At 41.2% G+C, this 24,511-nt stretch overlaps 1 protein-coding gene across 5 annotated transcripts; it reads right to left on the bottom strand.

Moving 5' to 3' along the window:
• Positions 1 to 1,314: 1,314 nt before the first annotated feature.
• Positions 1,315 to 23,329, bottom strand: LOC108439812 (cationic amino acid transporter 2-like). Of its 5 annotated transcripts, none has more exons than XM_017718418.2 (14): positions 23,271 to 23,329; positions 18,962 to 19,018; positions 18,712 to 18,743; positions 16,806 to 17,186; positions 16,030 to 16,185; positions 15,773 to 15,938; positions 15,118 to 15,254; positions 13,692 to 13,914; positions 11,943 to 12,079; positions 8,510 to 8,612; positions 7,656 to 7,786; positions 6,208 to 6,374; positions 3,704 to 3,812; positions 1,315 to 1,771 (listed from the first exon to the last, which is right to left on the bottom strand). In XM_017718418.2, exons 4-14 carry the CDS (start codon positions 17,173 to 17,175, stop codon positions 1,626 to 1,628), a joined length of 1,845 nt encoding a protein of 614 aa, XP_017573907.1. In that variant the 5' UTR covers positions 17,176 to 17,186; positions 18,712 to 18,743; positions 18,962 to 19,018; positions 23,271 to 23,329; the 3' UTR covers positions 1,315 to 1,625. The 5 variants fall into 5 exon arrangements, with proteins under 5 accessions (XP_017573907.1, XP_037398399.1, XP_017573908.1 ...); XM_037542502.1 differs by having other exon boundaries at positions 16,806 to 17,181; XM_017718419.2 differs by lacking the exon at positions 18,712 to 18,743 and having other exon boundaries at positions 18,967 to 19,018.
• Positions 23,330 to 24,511: the final 1,182 nt, after the last annotated feature.

Below are 24,511 nucleotides of genomic sequence, written 5' to 3'. Positions count from 1 at the left end.
CATTCAGAAAATTTTAATCTAACAGATCATTAATTACAGTTATTACACACTAACACTGCATACAGACTAATGCACAGTAATCATCTACATGCCACCTGCCACACCATAGCAACCACCTACAACCTTGAGCTGATCCACAGTAACTACCTAAAAACACACGCAACCACCTCCAATACAACAGCATCCTTATGGCAACACCTAGAAACCACCCAAGGTACCATAATGACCACCTAGCAACACATAGGGACCACCAAAAAATACTAAAGTAACCACCTACCAATACCCAAGCAACAACCTGGCCAGGCTCTAACAATCACTAATGATGCCCGAGGAACCACCTGTAATACCACAGCAACCACATAGCAACACCATAGCAACTAGCTGGAATACTATATGAACTGCTTTCTTAAACTCTAGCAACCTCCTAAGACACCATAGCAACAATGAAAACTTTGAATAACCCAAAAAAAAAACTGAACTCTTTTCACCGCGTGACCAACCCACGACTTTCAGTCAATTCCTTATTAACCCTTATATGTTTCATCAACAATCAACAGCTACTTGCAATTATTGTAACCCTGAAAGCGTCGTTACCTGCACCGTAAAAATGAGAACTATTCTCAACTTAAAATGATATGGTAGCTGATTACATGGCTTTTCTTGAGTTGACTCAACTTGAGGTCACCAGAGTTCACACAACTCAAACTTCTTAGTTGAGTGAAAAGTTCTCCCAGCTGCTGTTTCTAGGTCTGCAGCTCAGTTAGACAAACAGAACTGAATCTGTGTTTCTCTCCACCAGCTGGCGCTCCTTCTATCACACAGTTCTATCTGGCATATTTTCTTCTGGGCTTCTGGATCTGGACAGCTGTGGTATTGCTGGGATTCAAACAGGCAGTCAAACCACATGAGATGACGCCATGCTTTGAACTTCAAACAACAGATATTTTCTCCAGTGCATTAAACACTTATAGGCACACAATCTGAGCTGCTTCATGTGTTCCTCAGTGGTGCAGTGGACGAAGCCATCAGCCCAACAGAGGCTGTGAGTTTGAACTCCAGCGATGCCACAGCCACCCGTAAGTGAGCACCCAAGAGGCAAAATGTGGATTATGTGGTGGAAAAAGTCTTGACTGGCGGGGAAATTGAGTATAAAAGACAAGTTCATCTTATTTACTAAACTGAGAAGCAGAACTAAAAAAATGAACTTAAGAAGTTTGAGTTGCGTGAACTGTTGTGTCCTCAAGTTGAGTCAACTCAAGAAAAGCCATGTGATTGTTTACTAAATCATTTTGAGTTGAGCTGACCTCTCATTTCTAACAGTGTAGCTTTATTACTATTCACATGTATTAAACACACCACACTTTGAGAGAGCTTATGTATCGCTTAGCCCTTTTTTATTTGACCTTGAGCTTGTTCTTACTTCAAAGGACTGCTGCACAGTGTCATGAATCAGTCCATCACACAGCAGATATTTGGCATATAATATCAAATATCAAACATTTTTATAAAAGTATAAAAATACAAGCATAACTTTTTCATCATCATCTCAGTGAAATGTGATAAGAAATGTGAACTGATTGTTATAAAATGTTAGCTGATTGCTGAAACGCTGGCTGACGTGTGGTTTAACTGTCCGGACTGGCACTGTCTCCTCCTTTGGTCATGTCTTTCTCAGGCTTCGTCTCCATGGTTTCGATGTTGACCAGGTTGCCCAGCAGCCGCTGTTTCTGCACACTGTTCCGCACGCCGTAGCCAAAGTAGATAAGCAGTCCTGAAGGAGGCAAAGTCATGCACTTTCAGGCCTGAGGGAACCTATTTTTTTCATATTTATACACCGTAAAATGACCTATAACATCTTTTTAGTTCACTTTGTTTGGTCTTTTTCAATGTCTTTTTGGGTTTAACTTTCAATGTTATGCAGACGTTATGCAACTGTACATATCAGCCAAGTCTGATGACAAATACAGATTAAAGAAAATAGAGGACTGTATAAAAGACATGAAAGGCTGGATGCTACGGAACTTCCTCCTACTAAAACAGTAACAAAACAGAGGTTCTCCTTCTGGGTCCAAAAGTGGCAAGAAGAAATGATCAGATTTAATTTTAAATCTCGCCGACTTTCCAGCCACACCCGGCTCAGCAGCAAAAATCTTGGCGTCATAATTGATTCAGATTTATCATTCGATCAACACATAGGCGGCATCACTAGGACAGCTTTTCTACATCTTCACAACATTGCCAAGATAAGAAATGCCCTATCCCTGCGTGATGCAGAAACACTAGTACACGCCTTTATTACTTCTAGGCTAGACTACTGTAATGCGCTACTGTCAGGATGCACAAGCAGGAATCTAAGCAAACTTCAACTAGTCCAAAACGCTGCAGCCAGGGTCCTCACTAAAACTAGAACATCTGATCATATCAGTCCAGTGCTGTCATCACTTCATTGGCTGCCTGTTAAATTCCGTATTGATTATAAAATCCTTTTATTGACTTATAAAGCCCTACATGGTCTCGCTCCTGAGTACCTGCAAGACCTTGTTTCTCATTACGAGCCATCACAACTACTCAGATCACAGAGCGCTGGATTATTAATAGTTCCTAGAATTCATAAGGCTGCAGCTGGAGCAAGAGCTTTTTCTTATAAAGCCCCCAAACTCTGGAACGATCTTCCAGAAACTGTTCGGGACTCAGACACAGTCTCAATCTTTAAGACTAGGCTGAAAACTCACTTGTTCAGTTTAGCTTTTGGTAGCTAATGTTCCCCCCTAGATAAAGGCAGCAGATCCAGGGATCCATGGACACAGGGAATTATAGTAAACTGAGACGCTGGTGCCGTCGTCCCGCTGCTCGCACGCGGTCACTCAAGTTTGTGGACGGTGGAGCGGAGGGATGCCAAACTGTTTCAGATTGCTGCCGTGTCTGTGTGTCCTTCTGGTTCTCTCCTGTTAGTTAAGCTGTCATAGTGAGACCTGCTGGAGTCGTTAGCCACACTCTGGAAATGTTTACATCCCCTGTTTATGTACAAACAGACAGAATAAAACTAATTCCCTCTCTCTGCCTCTTTTCTGAGTTTACAACCTGCCCACATGTCCCGCTGGACACTGAAGGACAACCGACTGCTGAGCCCTCCTGCTGCCCACTTCAGACCAGCTGCCCACGCCCCAGCTACTGCCACCTGCCTTGGACTAGCTGCCCACCCTACACTGATGTCTTCATAGACTCCCAGCTATTACTACTACTAATACTACTGCTATTAATATTAGTAATATAATCACTTGTAGGTAGTTTGACCAGAGGAGGATGGGTCCCCCCTGGTGAGCCTGGTTCCTCCCAAGGTTTCTTCTTCAGTTCTGAGGGAGCTTTTCCACTGTTGCCCCCGGCTTGCCCGCATGGGGGTTTTTACATTTCATGTTAAAACTTTGTCTTTTCTGGAATTCTGTGAAGCTGCTTTGTGACATCAGTTGTAAAAAAAGCGCTACAAATAAATTTGATTTGAATTGATTAGATTTTTCGGCCCTCGGCCCACCACAGACATTTACTTCAGGCCCTCCAAGACAAAAAAGTATGAACACCCCCCCCCCCCCCCCCCCCCCCCCAACCCCCTTCCCCCCCCCCCTCCCCTTCTGCTTAAGACAATCCCTTGTATTAGTTTGTTTATTTATTCAATCATTTTATGCTGCTCATGCACTTTGGCACTTACCCACAGCCATCCACACTGCATAGCGGATCCACGTGTCTCCTCCCAGCTGAACCATCAGATAGATGTTGATGAACACACTCACTACAGGGAGTAAAGGCAGGAAGGGCACCTGCACATGCACACACACACACACACACACACACACACACAGACACACACACACAAGAGGTCTGACCCTGCAATACACCCCAGTACAGGTGTATTGCAACCATTTATGACACCTAGGCTTCAGAATAGAATAAGAAGCCTGCGTCACATTTTATGATACTTAAATACTAATCAAAACACCCGAACTCAATCATGTAGAGGGTTGTCCACAAACTTTTGGCCATATAGCATATACTCAGCAATATAATATTGTAATCAGGTAACATGATTGTATAATACAGCTGTAACACACAAGCTCAGCTTTTGTTTTCATACAATGAATTTGCAAAGTAAAAAAAAAAAAAGAAGTAAAATAAAAAAGCCTGACACAACTCTGTGAAAAAGTTCATCTAAGCACATTATGTAAAATCATTATCTTGGCAATAAATATGTTTGCGCCTGTAAAAACATATTTAAAAAGTGGTTAATATGTTCTGAGCTACTTTAAACAACAAAGTGTGATTCCAAATTTCTCCTGGACGCTTCCAGTCATTGCGCAGATTCATTAAATTCTATCACCAGCAGACCTATTTTAATAATGGGTTTCTATGAGGAGAGGTTTGAAAATGAGTTAAATGAACATACTGACATACAAAAATCAAATTTTCTCAGGTGCCTGAGATTACATTACATTAGATCATACAGCCATAACTACCTCTATCTGTAAACATATAACCCCAATTCCAATGAAGTTGGTACGTTGTGTAAAATATAAATAAAAACAGAATACGATGATTTGCAAATCCTTTTCAACCTATATTCAATATAATACACTATAAAGACAAGATATTTAATGTTCAAACGGATAAACTTTATTGCTTTTCGCAAATATTCACTCATTTTGAATTTGATGCCTGCAACACTTTCCAAAGAAGTTGGGACAGGGGCGTGTTTACCACTGTGTTACATCACCTTTCCTTTAACACTCAATAAGCGTTTGGGAACTGAGGACACTGATTGTTGAAGCTTTGTAGGTGGAATTCTTTCCCATTCTTTCTTGATGTACAACTTCAGTTGATCAGCAGTCCAGGGTCTCCATTGTTGTATTTTGCGCTTCATAATGCGCCACACATTTTCAATGGGAGACCGGTCTGGACTGCAGGCAGGCCAGTCTAGTACCCGCACTCTTTTACTACGAAGCCACGCTGTTGTAACACATGCAGAATGTGGCTTGGCATCGTCTTGCTGAAATAAGCAGGACGTCCCTGAAAAAGACGCTGCTTGGATGGCAGCAGATGTTGCTCCAAAACCTGTATGTACCTTTCAGCACTAATGGGGCCTTCACAGATGTGCAGGTTACCCCTGCCATGGGCACTAACACACCCCCACACCATCAGCTGGCTTTTGAACTTTGTGCTGAAAACAATCCGGACAGTCCTTTTCCTCTTTGGCCCAGAGGACACGACGTCCATGATTTACAAAAACAATCTGAAATGTGGACGCGTCAGACCACAGGACACTTTTCCACTTTGCGTCAGTCCATCTCAGATGAGCTCGGCCCAGAGAAGCCGGCAGCGTTTCTGGGTGGTGTTGATATGTGGCTTCGCTTTGCATGGCAGAGTTTTAACTTGCACTTGTAGATGGAGCGACGAACTGAGTTCACTGACAATGGTTTTCTGAAGTGTTCCTGAGCCCATGTGGGAATATCCGTTACAGAATGATGTCGGTTTTTAATGCAGTGCCGCCTGAGGGGTCGAAGGTCACAGGCATTCAGTGTTGGTTTTCTGCCTTGCCGCTTACTTGCAGAGATTTCTCCAGATTCTCTGAATCTTTTGATGATATTATGGACTGTAGATGATGAAATCCCTAAATTCCTTGGAATTGCACGTTGAGAAACGTTGTTCTTAAACTGTTGGACTATTTGCTCATGCAGTTGTTCACATCCTTGCTTGTGAACGACTGAGCCTTTCAGGGATGCTCCCTTTATACCCAATCATGACACTCACCTGTTCCCAGTTAACCTGTTCACCTGTGGAATGTTCCAAACAGGTGTTTTTTTAGCATTCCTCAACTTTCCCAGTCTTTTGTTGCCCCTGTCCCAACTTCTTTGGAACGTGTTGCAGGCATAAAATTCAAAATGAGTGAATATTTGCAAAAAAACAATAAAGTTTATCCGTTTGAACATTAAATATCTTGTCTTTGTAGTGTATTCAATTGAATATACGTTAAAAAGGATTTGCAAATCATCGTATTCTGTTTTTATTTATGTTTTACACAACGTCCCAACTTAATTGGAATTGGGGTTGTAGCATGGGCCTTAGAATTGGACGTACTTGTGCTGTGATAAGTTACATGTGCTGTACGTATGTGGTAGTGTACAGTAATATATGTGCATTCTGTAATCTATGTGTTTTCACCATGAAGGAGGCTTTGGTGGGGTTCTGCGGCTGCCTCCAGATGAGCAGAACGCTGAGCATCATCAGCATGAGGATTACGGACATACACACCAGGCTCCAAACCTCCAGCAGCAGCAGATTCCTGATGGCTTTGGTCAACAGCACTGTCAGCACCAACACCAAGATGACTGCAGAGACCAAGCAGAGAGAGGTACTAAATAACATAACCATGCTTACATGCTAATGCGGCTATGGGGCCGAGCTGCCCCAAACACAACAATAATACGAATATGATTATATCCTAAAAAACACAAAAATAACTATGAAAAAAACATTACATGCTGGTCTAAGCTGGTTTAAGAGATACGGTGCCTAGCTGGTCCAAAACACTACAATAACACAACTATGTTGATATATTAAAAGAGATACAGTGCCTAGCTGGTCCAAAACACTACAATAACACAACTATGTTGATATATTAAAAGAGATACAGTGCCTAGCTGGCCCAAAACACTACAATAACACAACTATGTTGATATATTAAAAGAGATACAGTGCCTAGCTGGCCCAAAACACTACAATAACACAACTATGTTGATATATTAAAAGAGATACAGTGCCTAGCTGGCCCAAAACACTACAATAACACAACTATGTTGATATATTAAAAGAGATACAGTGCCTAGCTGGCCCAAAACACTACAATAACACAACTATGTTGATATACTAAAAGAGATACAGTGCCTAGCTGGCCCAAAACACTACAATAACACAACTATGTTGATATATTAAAAGAGATACAGTGCCTAGCTGGTCCAAAACACTACAATAACACAACTATGTTGATATACTAAAGGAGATACAGTGCCTAGCTGGCCCAAAACACTACAATAACACAACTATGTTGATATACTAAAGGAGATACAGTGCCTAGCTGGCCCAAAACACTACAATAACACAACTATGTTGATATACTAAAAGAGATACAGTGCCTAGCTGGTCCAAAACACTACAATAACACAACTATGTTGATATACTAAAAGAGATACAGGGTCTAGCTGGCCCAAAACACTACAATAACACAACTATGTTGATATACTAAAAGAGATACATGGTCTAGCTGGTCCAAAACACTACAATAACACAACTATGTTGATATACTAAAAGAGATACAGTGCCTAGCTGGCCCAAAACACTACAATAACACAACTATGTTGATATACTAAAAGAGATACAGTGCCTAGCTGGCCCAAAACACTACAATAACACAACTATGTTGATATACTAAAAGAGATACAGGGTCTAGCTGGCCCAAAACACTACAATAACACAACTATGTTGATATACTAAAAGAGATACAGGGTCTAGCTGGCCCACAAAATCACTTATAATAGTGATTACAGTGTCTAATATTGTAGGTGCCAAAATGCTGTTTGTCAGATGTAAACATAAAGGTTGGCTCTCCATACTGATGAATGCAGTGCATGTGGTGACGGTGTTTGAAGTTTTCTTGGTCGGGTAAGATGGAGGTTTTAAAAAGCTGAACATGGAGCTTTGCGTCACATGCACATCGTTTTCCACAGACTCGCTCTCCTGATACCTATGGGGAGAAAAATAGTGAAGCTTCAGGACTTCAGGATAACAAACCAGAAAATACTGTGACATATTAAAGCATGTGATTTAACTTTAATCTATACAGGTCAGTCTTTTGAGTTCCAAAATATATTTCTTTTACAAGGCTGAATCCTCTGAAGGAGGGCGTTAGCCTGCACCTAAAGCTGCACTATGTAAGATTTTGTCATTATTTTTGAAAGATGTAGCAGTCAGGAGGAATAAACAGGCTTGAATATAATGGGCGCTCTGCTGCAAGTCATTCTGTAAAACCTGAAATAATAATTTGAGAGGAGGAGTTTTTTAGACATCATGTGTCTTTGCATAGCATCAAATGCACACACATTAAAAAGAAAGTCCAGCTCAATTTTTATGTCTAAAATGCATCAACATTATACTGATCAGAGGATACATTCTTTGCCATGTTTTCTCTTTGGATTCTCTTATAATGCACTCGCAAACATCAGATTCATCCTTGTGGTTGTGGGGTCTGAAGCCTAAACTACTTTACAAGGTGTTTTTCCACACGTTGGGTGCAATTACACATTTCCACCAGAGAGGTCTCCAAATCCCCAAATCATATATAGTGCAGCTTTAATCAGTACTAATTCACATGTTTTAAACATTACGACTGGTGTGTGTATTTGTGAGTGCTGGTCAATGTCTCTGTCATGGGGTTAGGAATGACATGATGTGAAGCCGGGTCGCTAACCTGAGTATGAGAATGCAAATGGCCACCAGAGTGTAGGCGAAGAGGGTTCCAATCGACATCATGTCGACCAGCGCCTTCAGGTCGAATAAGAATGCCATTATTGCTGCAAATAAATCAGACCACATGATTTCCCTTTCTTTTCTTCTTTGTAGACCTTTTGTGTCTGGTACAGAAGGGTTCTCTGAAGCCCATTCATCAGATGGTAAGAATTGCACCCAAGTCACACGGGTTTCTAAGCTGAGTCTGTGGGAAAAGTCACTGTGTGGACACAGCAGAGCCTGAGAATGAGGTGAGCGGTGAATGGGGAACAGTGTACTCCACTAAGGCTAGCATTATGCTTTATTTGAGCCAAGTTAGCAGGATGGTTTACATTCTCATCTGTGGATTTAGAGGAATGAAAGTTGTCACCACTAGGGGGCAAATTAGAACTGAGTCAACCTTAAAGATACCCTCCTTGAAAGCAGCAACGAACATGGTGACAGCGCAGGAGACTATTTCTCACTCCAAATCTCCAGTCTTCTCCCCAAACTGTGCGGACTACCGAGTCCACAGGGCTGTAGGTCTGTGTAATTGTGCCATTCGGCTGGATAAGGCCGAGGCAGGCTTCATGAAGTGCCCTCAACTGACAGCAAAACTTAGGGGACGACATAAAGAAAACAGAAAGAATGCAAAAAAATTAAAAATAAGAAAAATGAAAAATATCCATCCATTTTCTAAGCTGCTTCTCCGTCAGGGTCGCGGGGGGGGGTGCTGCAGCCTATCCCAGCAGTCATTGGGCGGAAGGCAGGATACGCCCTGGACAGGTCGCCAGTCCATCGCAGGGCAGACTCACTCACTCACACCCAGGGGCAATTTAGCATGTCCAATTGGCTTGACTGCATATCTGTGGACTGTGGGAGGGAACCGGAGAACTCGGGGGACACCTACAGAGAGAACATACCAACTCCACACAGAGAGAACCCCGGTCACCCGGCCGGGGAATCGAACCCAGTGCTACCCACCACGCCACCGTGCCGCCTGAAAAATATCTACACGCGAATATTAGATGTTTTACAATATTAGTAACGAATTTCATGTACAAATTTATAAAGAAGCCGAGCTGAAATCCTCTCTTCTTAATGTTTTTAACCTCCAAGATTCAACATGATGGCTCTGAGTGCTTCACTGAATGTCACAGAATTTATGCTGGAATACACCGTTCTGATACATCAAGGTACCACGTATCCCATTCACTTACACGGTGCATAATGCATCTGGTGCATCAGATTTGTCAGATACGTCTGCAGCTCAATGCATGAAACATTCATTATGCTTTTCAGACGTTCCTCTGCAACATGGAAAACAGCCGGCAAAAGCTTTTATTTTAACTCAACTGTTTAAATATTGCTTGGGTGTTAATATGACTAAAATGACTGACTGCAAATGGTAATCAACAACCTAAATCCTAATGGGTCCAGCATGAACTATACCAACATTTTGGAATATACTCAATAACTGACTAAACCTTTGTTGACTTTATGATTAAAAAAACTAAAAACATTGGGCTGACAATCACACCCATTATACCCATATGCAGCCAACTAAAGAGGGAGGATGCATTCATGGAGTCCTGAGTTTTAGATTGAGCATATATCCATTTTGGACACAATATGGTTGGTATAGTGTAGTGGGTAACACCTCTGCCTCCTATAATCCCCTGCCTGTGCAAACACCCTGCACTGTACTAATAAGAATCCTTGGGCAAGACTCCTAACACTACCTCCATCTACCTGTGTGTACACTGTTTAAGTTGTAAGTTTAAGTTGTAAGCTTTTTTCTGAATTTCTACAAACACCATTTCATTTTATAGTAAATGAGTTTGGGCTGGTTTATGTTTATGAACAGACGCCTACAGATCAACATAGTAAAGGAGCTCATCTGTGATCCTGAGTTTAAAGCCAGTTTTTATTCAACTTAAACTTGGAACTAAGTTGTAAATAAATCTGAAACTGAAACTTTGCTTGTGTGTAAAAAGTGATTTCAGAGCCACTCGGTTCTCCCTGATGGAAACTGTTTACCTTCAGTGTTTTGTGCTTCTGATCATTTTAATAGACGTCAGCGTCACTAATTAATGACGTTCTATTAAAAGACTGGTTTACCAAGAGAGACGCTGGAGGACTTTCACCTGAAATGAGTTCATGAAGCCAGTCTGGTTATAAAAATGATAACAGGACCAGATCAGAGCCAGAATTACTCTTTTAGTACTTTTACTTTATACTTAAGTACATTTGAAGGTAAATACTTTAGTACTTTTACTCAAGTGGAGGTCTAAAGGGAGGAACTTCTACTTTTACTGGAGTTATATTTATTTTTACTGGAGTTATATATATATATATATTTTACCTTGGGTTTCTCTACTTTAACTCAACTACATGGTTTGTTTAGTTCATTCACCACTGCTAAAGTTAGGCTGGGACAAAAAGCTTAAAACACAATTTTCCAAGGACTGGTCGGAGAGCGTTTAGGGCTGATAAAGTCCTAAACAGTTTAGTAGTTTAAAGTAGCACCTAGGATTCATTGTAAACTTCAATTTATCCAAAGATTACAGAAGAATGTGACAGACGTAAACAATCTCCTGTGAACCTGATCCATATGTTTTGAATTGTCCCAAACTAACTGGGTTCTGACTGTGTTTTCTGATGTACGCTTAAAAATACTAGGAATTTGGTTAAAGTGATCAGCAGACATAGGCATGTTTGGCATTCCCAGCAATGCCAACATGTTTTCATTTAAAGCAATTAGTTATGTTAGTTGTCACCTCTCTTTTAGGTCGTAGGAGACTTTTACTGCACTGGAAATCTCCTGCTGTCCCATGAATCTCACTATTAGTAGAAGACCTGATGTATTTTTGACAGTGAGAGAAACTTAAATTCAACCTTTAGGGATTAATAATGAAACAAATACATAGCCTTACAGGTTTACACTGGATGTGCATCATATAACACAATTTTAAATTGAAATTTAATCAAGTACATGTTACAATGATCCTATATGATCATTTGCATAGTATCATGATGCAATGCTGTGAAAGGCAATTAGGAGGTTTAAGTGGGTTGTGCCTAATTGAAAAAAATATGGTGGAACTATATTTTATTTTTGGTTTGATGTATTCTTTGTTCCTCCCAATAAACCAAAGTTGTGAAAATGTTCAGTTTTTCCAACATTTGCTGTTGACCAGAGTGGGTGGTGAGTGATTCATTGGGAGCAATGGATGTCGAACATCTCATTGTTGAATTCCTGGCAAACCCAGTGTTAAACAACAAAACAAACAAATGCCCATTTTTGCCAAGGTTGGTTGAAGCCCAGAACACTAACATGCATTAGATTAGACTTGACAACATGCACACTAACACATATTAGAGACAAAGCATTAGATTCTCCTCTCTTTCCTCACCTGCTACAGTACCGGACGAGAGAGTGGCCACCACTGGACTCTTCCTCGAGCTGACCTTACAAAGTGTTTTGAAGATTAGGCCATCTCTGGCCATGGCAAACAGCACTCGAGGCATTGGGAACATGGAGCCCAGGAGACTGTGGAATGATTGGATCATTATTAACCCCAAAAAATAACCAACCCAGTATGTTTTCAGTCAATCGTGAAAGTATCTGAGTCCTGAGTGAGTGCAGTCGAGTTGTTAAGTAAACACAAACAGACACTCTTATGTGGTTTTAACACTTTTCTGTATGGCATGATGCATCACATTGCTAAAACAGGAGTAGCAGCCATAGTTTTTTGGGGGGAGTGGGTTAGTTAGGTCTAGTTAAGTCTCGCCCCGTCACACAATGCGAACACATAGGCCAGTATATGCATTCTTAGAGTCACATGAACTAGAGCTCTGCACTCCCACAGGTAAAAATGTTTGTTGGCTAATTTTCAGTGTCATGCGCAGAAGTGGGCAGTTAACCAGCCCAGTGTGGGCAGGAGCGGAACAACACACACTTATTGAGGAATACCGCAAATGAATGGCCAAAATAAAATGATAATAATCACTTAATATTAAGCACATAAAAGTCATATCCCACAGCAAAGTACTGAAAAGTACTGACTACAGGGCAGTCGTTGGCTGGAGGTTAGGGATCCAGCCTTGTGACCGGAAGGTCGCCGGTTTGATCTCCAGAGCCGACAGTCCATGACTGAGGTGTCCTTGAGCAAGACACCTAACCCCCAACTGCTCCCCGGGTGCTGTGGATTGGGCTGCCCACCGTGTGCTCACTGCCCCCTAGTGTGTGTGTGCTCACTAGTGTGTATGTGGTGTTTCACTTCACGGATGGGTTAAATGCGGAGGTGAAATTTCCCCGTTGTGGGACTAATAAGGGTCACTTAATAATAACTTAATAATAATAATAAAATGAAAGTTTATTCTAACTAGAAGTTCTAAGCAAGTTCCAAATAGAAACAACCCTGGAGAACAACATATCATAGCGGAGCCTTTAAATGTTGTGAAAAGTGCTGTTAATGAAGGTGAACACACAACAATAGAGCTGAATAAAGGCAAGCCTAATGTAATTTTCAGTTGATGGAGGACAGCTATGTGCAACTGCGGGTGGGAGCGGGATAAAACGTTTAGGTTGCTAGTGGGAGCGGGACAAGAAGTGTGGATTTTTTTGCACAGGCAGGAAAGGGAGGAACATTTGCAGAAGTTTGGCAGGAGCGTAACTAAAAAATTGGTTCCTTACTGATCTTTGAAGTGCTGGCATTGCATAATAATGCAATGTATTTATTTATTTAGTATTGTTTTATTTAATATTTATTGCAATATTAAGCTCAGCATCCTTAGAGTAACTGCAAATTCTGCAGATTCGTCTGCTAACGGGAGGTCCTCCTCTTGGCCAGCCGTAGCTGTGGCATCACTGGAGAATGAACTCATGTCTGTACTTTTGTCCAAAAATAACTCTAGTGCCAAACTAAAGAAGCTAGCTTGGATCAGGCAAGTGTGTCTTATATATAAATCTGATTCTTAACAGACCAAATGCTTTAACTGCCCAGTTTACAGTTTCCAGTTACACACCCAATTTGGCTCAAAGTTACATAAGATTTCTAAGGGACAGACATGCTTCATGCCACTCTGTTCAGTTATAGAACACAGGTTCTTCAGCAGGAACACAAGTGAGTATAACTGCATATCCTATAATTCTTAATTACCTGGTAGAGAGTGCGCACAGGGATCCCACAGCCACCACATATTTGGCTGCAGCCCAGCCCACATAGGCGAAGGCGACGGGAAGTGGACTGTGGATGTTGAGTAGGTAGTACGGCATCATCAGAGTCAGAGCGGCCGACACGCCAAAATAAGCCAAGAAACAGATGAGAAGAGCAATGACGATTCCCAGAGGGATGGACTTCTGAGGGTTCTTCACCTCCTCCCCTACATTCAGAATTAAATTCAGACCACATTCAAAAAAGTCAGTTCAGTTTAGTTCAGGCCTGCTCAGTTAAACTCACAGCATTTCAGAATTTAAGCTTTCTCACAGCTCAATAGTTTGAATCTATCTATCAATCTACTGACCTCCTGGTGACCATTTCCCCGGCGGAATGGAAACATTTTTTTTTAATTAATATGCAGTCATATGCAAAACAAATCCCCAGTGAAAATAAGTGAAAATAAGTGAAAATAAGTGAAAATAAGTTACAAATCCTCTTCATAAAACACACTTTCTTTTTTTCTGCAAATTTTGGCTCACATTTTCTAGTTATTTTGCTATGGAAGCACATTTTCTCATAATTTCTCATAAATTTGACTTAATGTCTCACAATTATGACTTCCTATTTCACAAAAATGAGATTCTAAGTCATACATTTAAGATAGACTCTCCCTGTTTTAAGTCACAATTGCTAAAGTATCTCCTTATTCTGAAATAGGATGTCATGATTATGACTTGCTATCTCATAACAATGACATAATGCAAAACTTCCATCCATCCATCCATTTTCTAAGCCGCTTCTCCGTCAGGGTCGCGGGGGGTGCTGGAGCCTATCCCAGCAGTCTTCGGGCGGAAGGCAGGATACACCCTGGACAGGTCGCCAGTCCATCGCAGGGCTAATGCAAAACTTAGTACCTCATAATTACAACTTAGTGCTTCATAATAATTATGACATCTCACAATAGTGAGAAGTCTATCTTAAAACTATTACTTAGCATCTCATAATTATGACTTGCTATCTCAAATTAATGAGATCCCCTTCCATAATTACAACATAGTATCTCACAATTTTGAGCAAAGGTCTCAAAATAATAACTGACTTATATATGTCATAATTTTGACTTATTGTCTCATAATTATGACTTTTATCTCAATTATGACTGACTACTAACTTTATTATCTCATAATCCTGAATTAATATCTCATATTTGACCTGGCGTCTCATAATAAAGAGCAAATGCTCAAACTATTATGAGATATTAAGTCATTATAATTATGATAAATCTTGTGAGACACTAATCATTATCATCCTATACTAAATCATAATTATCAAATAGTAAATCATAATTATTAAAACCTAGTATGTCAAATTCAGCAAATAAACTGTGCAATTCATGGACTCACTAACTTTTCTCAAAACTTGTTACCTGTAGTTGCAATGCAGTCAAACCCCACAAAGGCATAGAAACATGTTGCTGCTCCGGCCAGCGTGCCCTCAAACCCATAGGGGAAGAACCCACCGACCCCAAACTCAGAGGTCACATTCAGTGTGGACGTCAGATTTCTGGAAGAAGGCCGTCGTAGGTGAATTTGAGGAGACGTGACATCTGTACATGGATTTTTTACTTATTTTCTCTTGGATAGTTTGTGCCATGTCAAGACCAAAGCTGTGGCTCCCACACCTTTAATCTCCAACTACACATGTATTTAAGCAACAGTTGGCAAAAAGTTGACAATTTGTCCCTTTCAGTCAATTCAAGCTCAACCCTTTGGTGTCTGCTGGCAGTTCAAGGTCGCACCCACCAATGTTTTAGTGATGCCTCTTAAATTTGTTTCTTTTCTGTTCAAAGCGTCAAAATGACCGTTAAGTACAAGTTGTCCAGTTTTAGCGTCTGGAAAATTGCAAACTTTCAAAAAACATTTTTAAAAGACATATTTAACGGAAAACTGCACAGATGCCCCAACAATTTTCTCGGCTTACTCAGCTCATCTGATTAGGAGTGAGACAGCACACGAAGCTGGACTAGGACTAAGACTGAGGCACAGAAGATCTGAGAAATTCAGTTAGGCTCACAGACTTACTCAAGCTCTGCTGTTACGTTCTGTAACATTTCCTCTGTGATCCTCCAGTTCTCCAGATTCCCCTTGATGAAGCCAGTGATGATGACGAAGACCAACACCAGTATGTTGACGCTGGTAAAAATCTTGTTGACTGTGGTCGACTCTTTCACGCCGAAGGCAAGGAGGCCTATAACACGTGTGATTGATAAGCATGTCAGTTTGTATATTCAGTGTAGAACCTTAATAAAAATGATGTAAAGGGGATTCTGATACGATACCAGCGAGAATCATGATGAGACCAGCTGCAAAGAAGTCTGGGTAAGGAGCCAGGCCGGGCAGACCCATGGCCGCGTGTTTGCTGAAGTAGTTGGCCATCACATTTCCAATGAGGTCATCAAAAGTGCCGCTCCATGCTCGGGCCACGCTGGAGGTGCCTATAGGTGGAGAAAGAGTGTGGTCATTGAGAGGAATAGTTTTGTGTAGATTTGATTTTGGTGGTGATCTCCTGTAATTTGGTGGCACAGTGGGTAGCACTGCTGCTTCACACCAAAAGGGGCCTGGGTTCAGTTCCCCAGCCGGGTGACTGAGTGGCTTAGAAGATCCGTATACATGTGTGTCATTTCAACCAACAAAACTAGTGGAGTTTTTTAGTTACAACTAGATATATAAGATGTATATAACAGGAGAAATGAGAAATAGCTAGGCTTCCTTTAAACCATCTCTGGTCTGAGCTGCAAGTTTGAAGGACGTAGCAACAGTTACTAAGGGAGGAAGGACTTGTCAGAATTTTGCAAATGGTCAGTTGTGTGAGGAAGTGGTCAGGCTCTGATTACGCTTCAGCATCTGCCCATTGAGTTCTACTGAAGTGAGTTCTGAGCCCGTTAGACTTTTGTTGTTCTATATTATTATAGGTACTGGGAAACATGTTGAAAACATGGCCTGTGCTGACTGACCACATGACACAGCTGCAGAAGATAGAGATTTGGTTGAAAATCCAGTTATAATCCAAGGTAGTGCTCCTTTAAAATTGGGCATGTTAAAAGTTTTTCCCCACCTATAACATAGGACAGCAGCAGGTTCCACCCTGTGATGAAAGCCCACACCTCCCCCACAGTGACGTAGCTGTAGAGATACGCCGAACCCGTCTTGGGTACCCTGGAGCCGAACTCAGCATAGCACAGTCCGGCAAAGATGGAGGCCAGGGCGGCGATGAGGAAGGAGATGATGATGCTAGGGCCGGAGAGTGTCCGGGCCACCTCGCCGGACAGCACGTAAACACCAGCGCCGAGAGTACTGCCCACACCCAGAGCCACCAGGTCCACTGTGGTCAGACAGCGGTGGAAGGTGGACACTTCGCCCTCCGGCTCCAGAGGCTTCCTGCGAGAAAGTCCACGCAGGAAGGAACAAAACTTCTGTCCACACATGGTCAGCTGCCCTGCCAGAGAGAGACAATGGCACCGAGGGGCTTCAGTGGAAACTGTGAGTTTATAAAATGAGGATTACACTGATTTTTAAAAAATGTCTGCATAATTTAGTGGTTTAGATATGAAGAAAGTGACTCAGAGTGGTTTGGTGTCAAATGGTTCATTGTAGAGACTCAAATTTCTTTACAGTGGTGCTGATGGGAACCAGACGTCACAACATCTACAACACTAATATAGACATTTTATTTACTGTCCAAAACCACCAGTGAACCTACACATCTTCTAAGTTTTATCCGTAATGTTGATGATGGTAAAATAGTGGTAAACAACAAAGTTTTCTTTGGGGACTTTTTGGCATTTTAGGCCAACACCTTCTCAAAACTATTGCAAAACAGTGTTTCAGGCCATCACACAACGTATTCATAACCATTTGTTGTAATACATTTCTGTGAAGGAGCTTTTAGAGCCATTAAGCTCTCAGATGTCTGGTTCCTATCACTACCACGCAAACAACTCCGACTGACATTTCACACCAAACCACTCTGATTGACCTTGTTTACATCTTGACCATTTATTCATGCATAAAGTATTTAAAAATGGATAGAATTCCCTTTAAGCTGTTTTTGTGAGTCTCAAACTAGTTCAGTAATAATGAATCCGTTTATGTTTGTATGTAAAACCATAAAGAGAAAAATATAAACAAACTATTTGTCCACTTTTTTGTCACTTGTATGTATGACATTAAACACAGGACTTTGGTCGAAAGGAGTTACAGACAAGGAACCAACACATAATATATGTTTATCTAACGTATATCTATACAGAATCTTATCACTTTAACACAGTCAGAACAATCTGTAAGGCACTTTTACTTATCATAGTGAATTCAGTTGCTTGATGTGAGTTAATCCAATGAATATGTGCACTTGAGAGTTCACTTCGTCAGTTGAAATGGTTTCCAAGCAGACTTCAAAATTACACGTTTTATAAAAACAAGTGTATAAATACATAAATTATCATTCAATTGTTCCAAATTTAGCAGTGGTGGTGAAGGGAACCAGACATCTGAAGAGTTTAATGCCTTTATAAGCTCCCTCACAGAAAGTTAGTACAGAAAATGATGTATGAGAAATTATTTTATTGATTAATTTGATTTAAAGTATAAATAAAATCAATAGTCCCCAAAAGAAAACTTTTTTTTATCAGATTTAATTCCATTTTACCACCATAAACGTTACATATAAGCACCCAGAAGACTCGTGTAGGTTCACTGATGGTTCTGGATAATAGATAATAGATAGACAGGATAATAAAACGTCTATAGATGTTGTAGACGTGACGTCTGGTTCCTATCACCACCACTGTAAAGAAACCTGAGTCTCTACTGTGAACCATTTCACACCAAACCACTCCGAGTCACTTTACATCTCAACAACTGAATTACGCGCACATTATGGAAAAATGGATGGAATTCCCCTGTAAGTGAGCCAGTGTCTCAAACAGTAGAAAGGAAACGTCTCTGTCTGAAGTTCTTACCTGTGTTTAAGTCTCTGCTCCTGTATGTGTGTCTGAGAGGGAAAAGACGTGATGTGTCATTCTTAAGCCCTTTCAGAAGTCCTGATGCAGCAGATCGCTTTATCTGGACTCTGATAGGACACCGCTGATGGCAATAAGTGCACCAAGCCTGAGCTTGAATTAACGGCATAAAAGCATTCCTGGTGGTTCATATTGTCTAATTTTCTGATAAACAGAGATTCGAAGACAAAAAGAGAAAAAAATCACTCACCCTACCGAAGAGAGCTCATGGTTTCAGGTTGAATCTTGGAACCATTCCTTTGTTACTCTGAACATGAGGTAGGGGAAGGGTTAAAAAAGCGAGGCAGTAATTCACGTGGCGTTCATGAATTCAGATTAAAGATCACGGTGGCCGTATCTGCGATAGCTGGGGGAACGTATGGCCGCAGATAAAAGGATTTAGGCAGAGTGACGGGGGACCACACAGGAGATCAGTGACATTGGGGTACGTGGTGTAAGGGCAGGCCACGAATTATAAAGCTACAGCAGCAGCAACAACAAGGGCCCTCACTCACAGACACATTCATTAAAGGGCAAAAAAAACACCACATTATTTCCCTCATTTCAGATTTCAAGGGCCCTTTTCCAGCCACAGAGAGATAAGCTGAGAAAAGCAAATACTTTTCCTTAACTCACTGATATACAGTGTGTGGAGGATCAGCACTGCAGCACTGAACACGCTTGTCCTGCTAATGTACTTTACATTCAGATTATACATCTTGTTTCTGCTGCTCTGCTGTGCTTGATATCTGTGCTTTCTTGATGAGTCTGTGTCCTCATATGGCTTGATTTTAGGACATGAGTGGACAAATTCCACCCTGATGGTCCTCAGAATAAGCGCCTTCCTAGTGCTAACCGCTCCTGATTGGGCCTTTTTTCTGTTTTGCAATGTTTTAACTTTTTTTTTTAATCAGCTACGGATCTTAGTACCAATTATTCAGTAACTACCAAGAACTACAGTGAAATTCTAAAATTCCTGCACAGTTCAATCTCTATGAAGCCGTTTGGTATGAAATGTTACAGTCGTGGTGATAGGAACCAGATGTCGCAACACCAATATAGTATATTATTCTCTTTTTAAGCTGGTGGTCTCTTTAAAAGCTCCAAAGATCCTTGCAAAAATCACTGTTATTTACAATGACACAAATGTGGTTTAGCAAGTTATTAGCACCCCTTACTGCCAACATTATTTGTGGTTGTTCAAAAAAAGGTGGTATTTATCTTAAAACCACTGTACCACCTTTGGGGGAACGTTTATATTGTTTGTATCCTGAACAAAAAAGGTACCGGCACTGAACCTTTATTTCTAACAGTGTATGCAAAGTGACGGATTTTTAAAGGTTCTACATGCAAGATTTTAAGCATTAATGTAACAGCAAGCAGCTATTTTCTATGTAAAGATGTAAAGGCATCATGAGCCATGAATAACGTCACACCACCTCTATCTGTGTTATAAACCAAGCTTTTCTGTTTTATGTTTTCATAGCCAGACCGGCTGCGTGTGCATGTTAGTCCCGCCATGTGAAAATCCATCCCTCCCCATGGTTTGTTTTGCCCACCCCAGACAAAGTCATTGACCGCCCACACATCATTGTGCATTAAAGATAGTGGAGTGCTATAGGAAGCATTCAGATGAATGTGAGTTTCTAAACACTCCTCCTACAAATGTTGCCAAGGCTTTCAAATGTTTCCTCCAACAGATTTTCCACAAAGTTGATCAGGCTGACGTTGGCTTCCTAGTCGCATTTTCCCATTCAACCTTATATCGTGCAACTGTTCTAGTTTGCCCCTGTGGAGCCTGAATGTAACCGCTGCACATTTATGGTAGACCCTGGAAATATCTAAGAAGAAGCTGGTGAGAAGTAAAAAGTTAACTTCAGTTTCATCGAAAGAGTTGAGAGGTGTGAAAATGGATGAGGAGGTCGTTCTGTTTCTGCTTGACAGGTGGGCAACATTCACTTATTTTTGCTGTTTCACAGAACTACTAGGTCAGCATTGTTTTGTCCTGTTCCCCAGTGTATCATGGTATTTGCCTCTACAGCATTTTAAAGCTTTTGTGGCCACAAAAACCAAGTTTGCTAGCCCAAAGTCATTCTGTGTGATAATAAGCCGCCATGACTTCGAGGAGGGTGGGGCTTCTGAAGGAGCACTGAAGGGAGGGGTGTGTTTGTTTTGACTTTAAATATCAACAGTTGTGCTCCAGAATCATATAGTGTGTCTTTAAAGAGTTTATCAATGCTTTATTGATGGGATTTGTTCATTGTGTATCCATGACAGAGTTACTGACAGTACTGGTAGGAACTGAACCAAAGCGATGAAGCTCATAGAACCCAAGCGAGGCTGAGCTGAGCCTGGCGAAACTGATCTCAATCAGGGTCATATAAAATGCAGCTATTGTACCAACCAAAAGGGCAATGAGGACAAAGGCGCAGGGGCTTGGTCCCCCTCTGGGGTCCATCTGTACACTTGTTTGGCTGACATTTTCCCTTGCAACACCCTGCATGTACCTCTTTTTACAAAACGGTTGTAAAACAAAGTCCTAGATATCAAGCATCGTATCCATCATGACTTCGCATAATAACCTTCTGTGAGGGTTCAGCACCACTGAGAACAATTCTGACTTGACTCTGACTTGCTTCACCAGAACGGAACATTTCAAAGCAAACCACTCTGAATGACAGTGACTACATCCTAACTATTTAATTAAGCAATATTGTTTTAAAATCTGTGAATTTCCTTTTTAACTACATTAACTATTTATACAGAAGGGTCAGGGAGCAGAAAGCTGTCCGGTGTTTAGAGGGTGATGAGCAAAGGCAACACCTAAAGGCAAGTTATAGAGGAGTCTCTCTTTTTTTCCTTTTGGTCAGTATCTCTGGTCTAAAATGCCTGTGACTGTCTGGAGTCTGAAGAGCAGATCATGTGGTGGATAAATGACCACTTGAGCAACTAAGTGAGACGATTTAGAAAGAAAAGCCAGGACCCATGTCAGCCCTTTGTGGACGTGACAGGGGGCTGCTGCTCTAGGCCAGATTTTCTAAACCCTGCTCTACACATTTTAATGCTTTCCCCGCTCTAAATCACCACCCTCAGCTCAAGAACAGTCACACGTCCGTGGCCTTTCATTGTCACTCTGGTCAATAAAGTCAAGTGTTTCCATAGTGATGTGAATCGCATGCTGAAGATATGCATGCGCTCTCTCAGAAACCATCACAGTGCATCCAACTATAAAGGCAGCATGGAGCTTCTTTCATACAGTGATATGAAACACAGCAGTACACAAAAAGCTTCAGTTCCACATGCTGGTCCACTGTACTCATCAGTTTAATGAGTTTAAGGGGACGGAGACAAAGACTCTGAACGTTTTGCTGACATTACATCAGAAAAGAAAGGGTTAAAGAGGAATTCCCACCCCTTTTAACTTCCCTAAAGGGGGATTGAGATACAAAAGAGGGTCATTTAGAGTGGTTTGGTGTGAAATGGTTCATTGTAGAGACTCAGATTTCTTTACAGTGGTGGTGATAGGAACCAGACGTCACAGTGTCTACAACACAAATCCAGCCATTTTATTTACTATTCAAAACCACCAGTGAACTTCCAGGAGTCTCGAGAGATTTAATATGTAGTACTGACGATGAAGAAACAGTGGAAAATCTATAAAAATCTTTTCACATCTATAAAAATACTAATTTTACACCAAAATCTTTTTTTCAAAATGATTGTTAAACAATGTCTCAGGAGTCAGACAGCATCTTCTAGCCATTTCATGTGATAAAATGGTTCCAAACATGCTGTATCATACATTCGGTTTAGGGAGCTTTTAGAAGAATTCACACGTCTGGTTCCCATCACCCCCACTGTGACCAATTCTGATAATTGGTAAGTTTCTTTAGAACAACGCATTTACATCCAACCACTCTGCATGACTTTGTTTGCATCTTAACCATTTAATTATGCAGACCCTTCAAGAAGTCAGTAAAGATCCCCTTTAACTGAGTAACTGGACCTGGTATAATAGAAGAGGAAAACACTTAAATATGGTCAGAGTCTCCTCCAAAAAATGGACTGCAAAAAGACAAAGCTGCTTTCAGGACTCTGGCAGCAGCAGCCCTGCACACTTTGCTCTTTGTGAGCCAGCTTTCTCCAACATCCCATTAAGGGCTTTCGGATCCCTCCTAATCTCGCTTGGCATCCGCTCTGGCATGCTTGCACATCAGCAGTGAACAATGCTGAAGACTGATCGTTTTTCCTTAGGGTCAATCATGGGTTGTGGAATGCATGGAACATATATGGAGTATGCAAAATTATGGCTATAGCCTATAATGCTGTCCTTCATTTAAGCATTTGATTGCATTGACTTTGCACCTGCTGTATGATTACTACGCCTATTGAAGCAGATAACACAGCAAACCTATGCTATTCTATGAATTCATATTACTATATGCAATCAAAACAAACAGAGCTGAAAGGTATAATAACTATGCAGTCTTGCTGTATTAAGTAAGCAAGTTCTCCTTTACCTTCTCAGGCTGCTGAAAGTCTGCTCCTATGGTAAATATATCCAGCTCTGTTTACGCTGTTGAAGCAAAGTGATTTTTTTTTTGGCACAATATATACAAGACTGGCCTGTCTGACCCTCCCACTCCGTGGAATTAGTCACAAAGTAGCCTTTCTCCGTGCACTTTTCAGCTTGACCCATAATGTGCCCATTCTTACTGCCAGAGTGGCACAGCCATGGTGTGTATCAGAGCTGCTTTTGTAGCACTGTAGCTTTGTCATGTGAGGGGGGCTTATTGTTGGTGTAGGAAAGTGCATACATGATCAAAAGTGCACTGTGTTGTATGTTTTTCTCTGAATGAATGCAGTGATGTAACGTTTAGAAGGCTAAGCAACTGGCTTAGCTGCAATAATGTGTTCATACACTAGAGGGCACCAGAGAACCTGCTCTTTCTCCACTGTGGTCATCTTTGAGATTTGACTCTGGTTCCTGAACTAATGGCTTGAATGTCCTCCCTTTCTGAAAGAGTGCCCACAATAAAGGGTCATTCTACCCTTGCGGTGGCAAATGGGGTACAAATGTTGATCTGTAATTCAAGTGTATAGCCTGGTCTGTTACAACATTAGTAAAGTTGTAACACCGCTGATGATAACACTGCTGAAACAATGACTTTAAGCTGCTTTTCTAAAACACAATCCACTGTTGATTTTCTTTTAGTCACACTATATGTAGAAAATTTCAAATATTGCAGATTTCTTTCTTTCATTTTAAAATCACTTAATGTTTCATGAGATTGTAACACCTCTGACAACATTATTAAAATCTAAACTTTTCTAAAATTTTGTAGCATCCTGCTACTGGTTCGTGCTGCCGTAGAAACTCATGGTAAAAAGGGAGTTGGTCAGCACAAAGGGTTGGTCAGCACAAGGTGGAAACCTATGGCTAGTGGTGACCTCCCCAGTGACTTCAGTGCTTTGTATGTACCTTTCGGCTGGTGTTTCAATAATAGAGCACTACTCACAGCAGAATCATTGCCACCCCATGTCTTACTCTGCACTGATGCCACAATGGTGTCAGAAGTGGGATAGTGCTCTCCAGTAGTTACTACAAAGAACAAAGGCAAACAGCAAAAGAGGGAGAACCCAGCAAAAGACCATGAGGGCAGGGACAGTGCTGCTATGCTATGACGAAGATAACACTAGCACAATGAGCCTCAACAGCAGAACAGTCATGGGAAGGCTCAATGATGAGGCTGGCATGGGA

Source organism: Pygocentrus nattereri, chromosome 11, assembly GCF_015220715.1.
Source record: "Pygocentrus nattereri isolate fPygNat1 chromosome 11, fPygNat1.pri, whole genome shotgun sequence".
NCBI classification, from domain to species: domain Eukaryota; kingdom Metazoa; phylum Chordata; class Actinopteri; order Characiformes; family Serrasalmidae; genus Pygocentrus; species Pygocentrus nattereri.
The sequence above is the reverse complement of the archived record's forward strand: the minus strand, read 5'-3'. Positions and strand labels throughout refer to the sequence as shown.

Coding starts and splice junctions, on each gene's coding strand:
- LOC108439812 (XM_017718420.2), bottom strand. CDS start 18,880: ATGCCGTTAATTCAAGCTCAGGCTTGGTGCACTTATTGCCATCAGCGG. Junction 13,915..15,117: donor TGACTGCATTGCAACTACAG/GTAACAAGTTTT, acceptor TTCTGAATGTAG/GGGAGGAGGTGAAGAACCCT. Junction 1,772..3,703: donor TGCAGTGTGGATGGCTGTGG/GTAAGTGCCAAA, acceptor TGCCTCCTTCAG/GACTGCTTATCTACTTTGGC.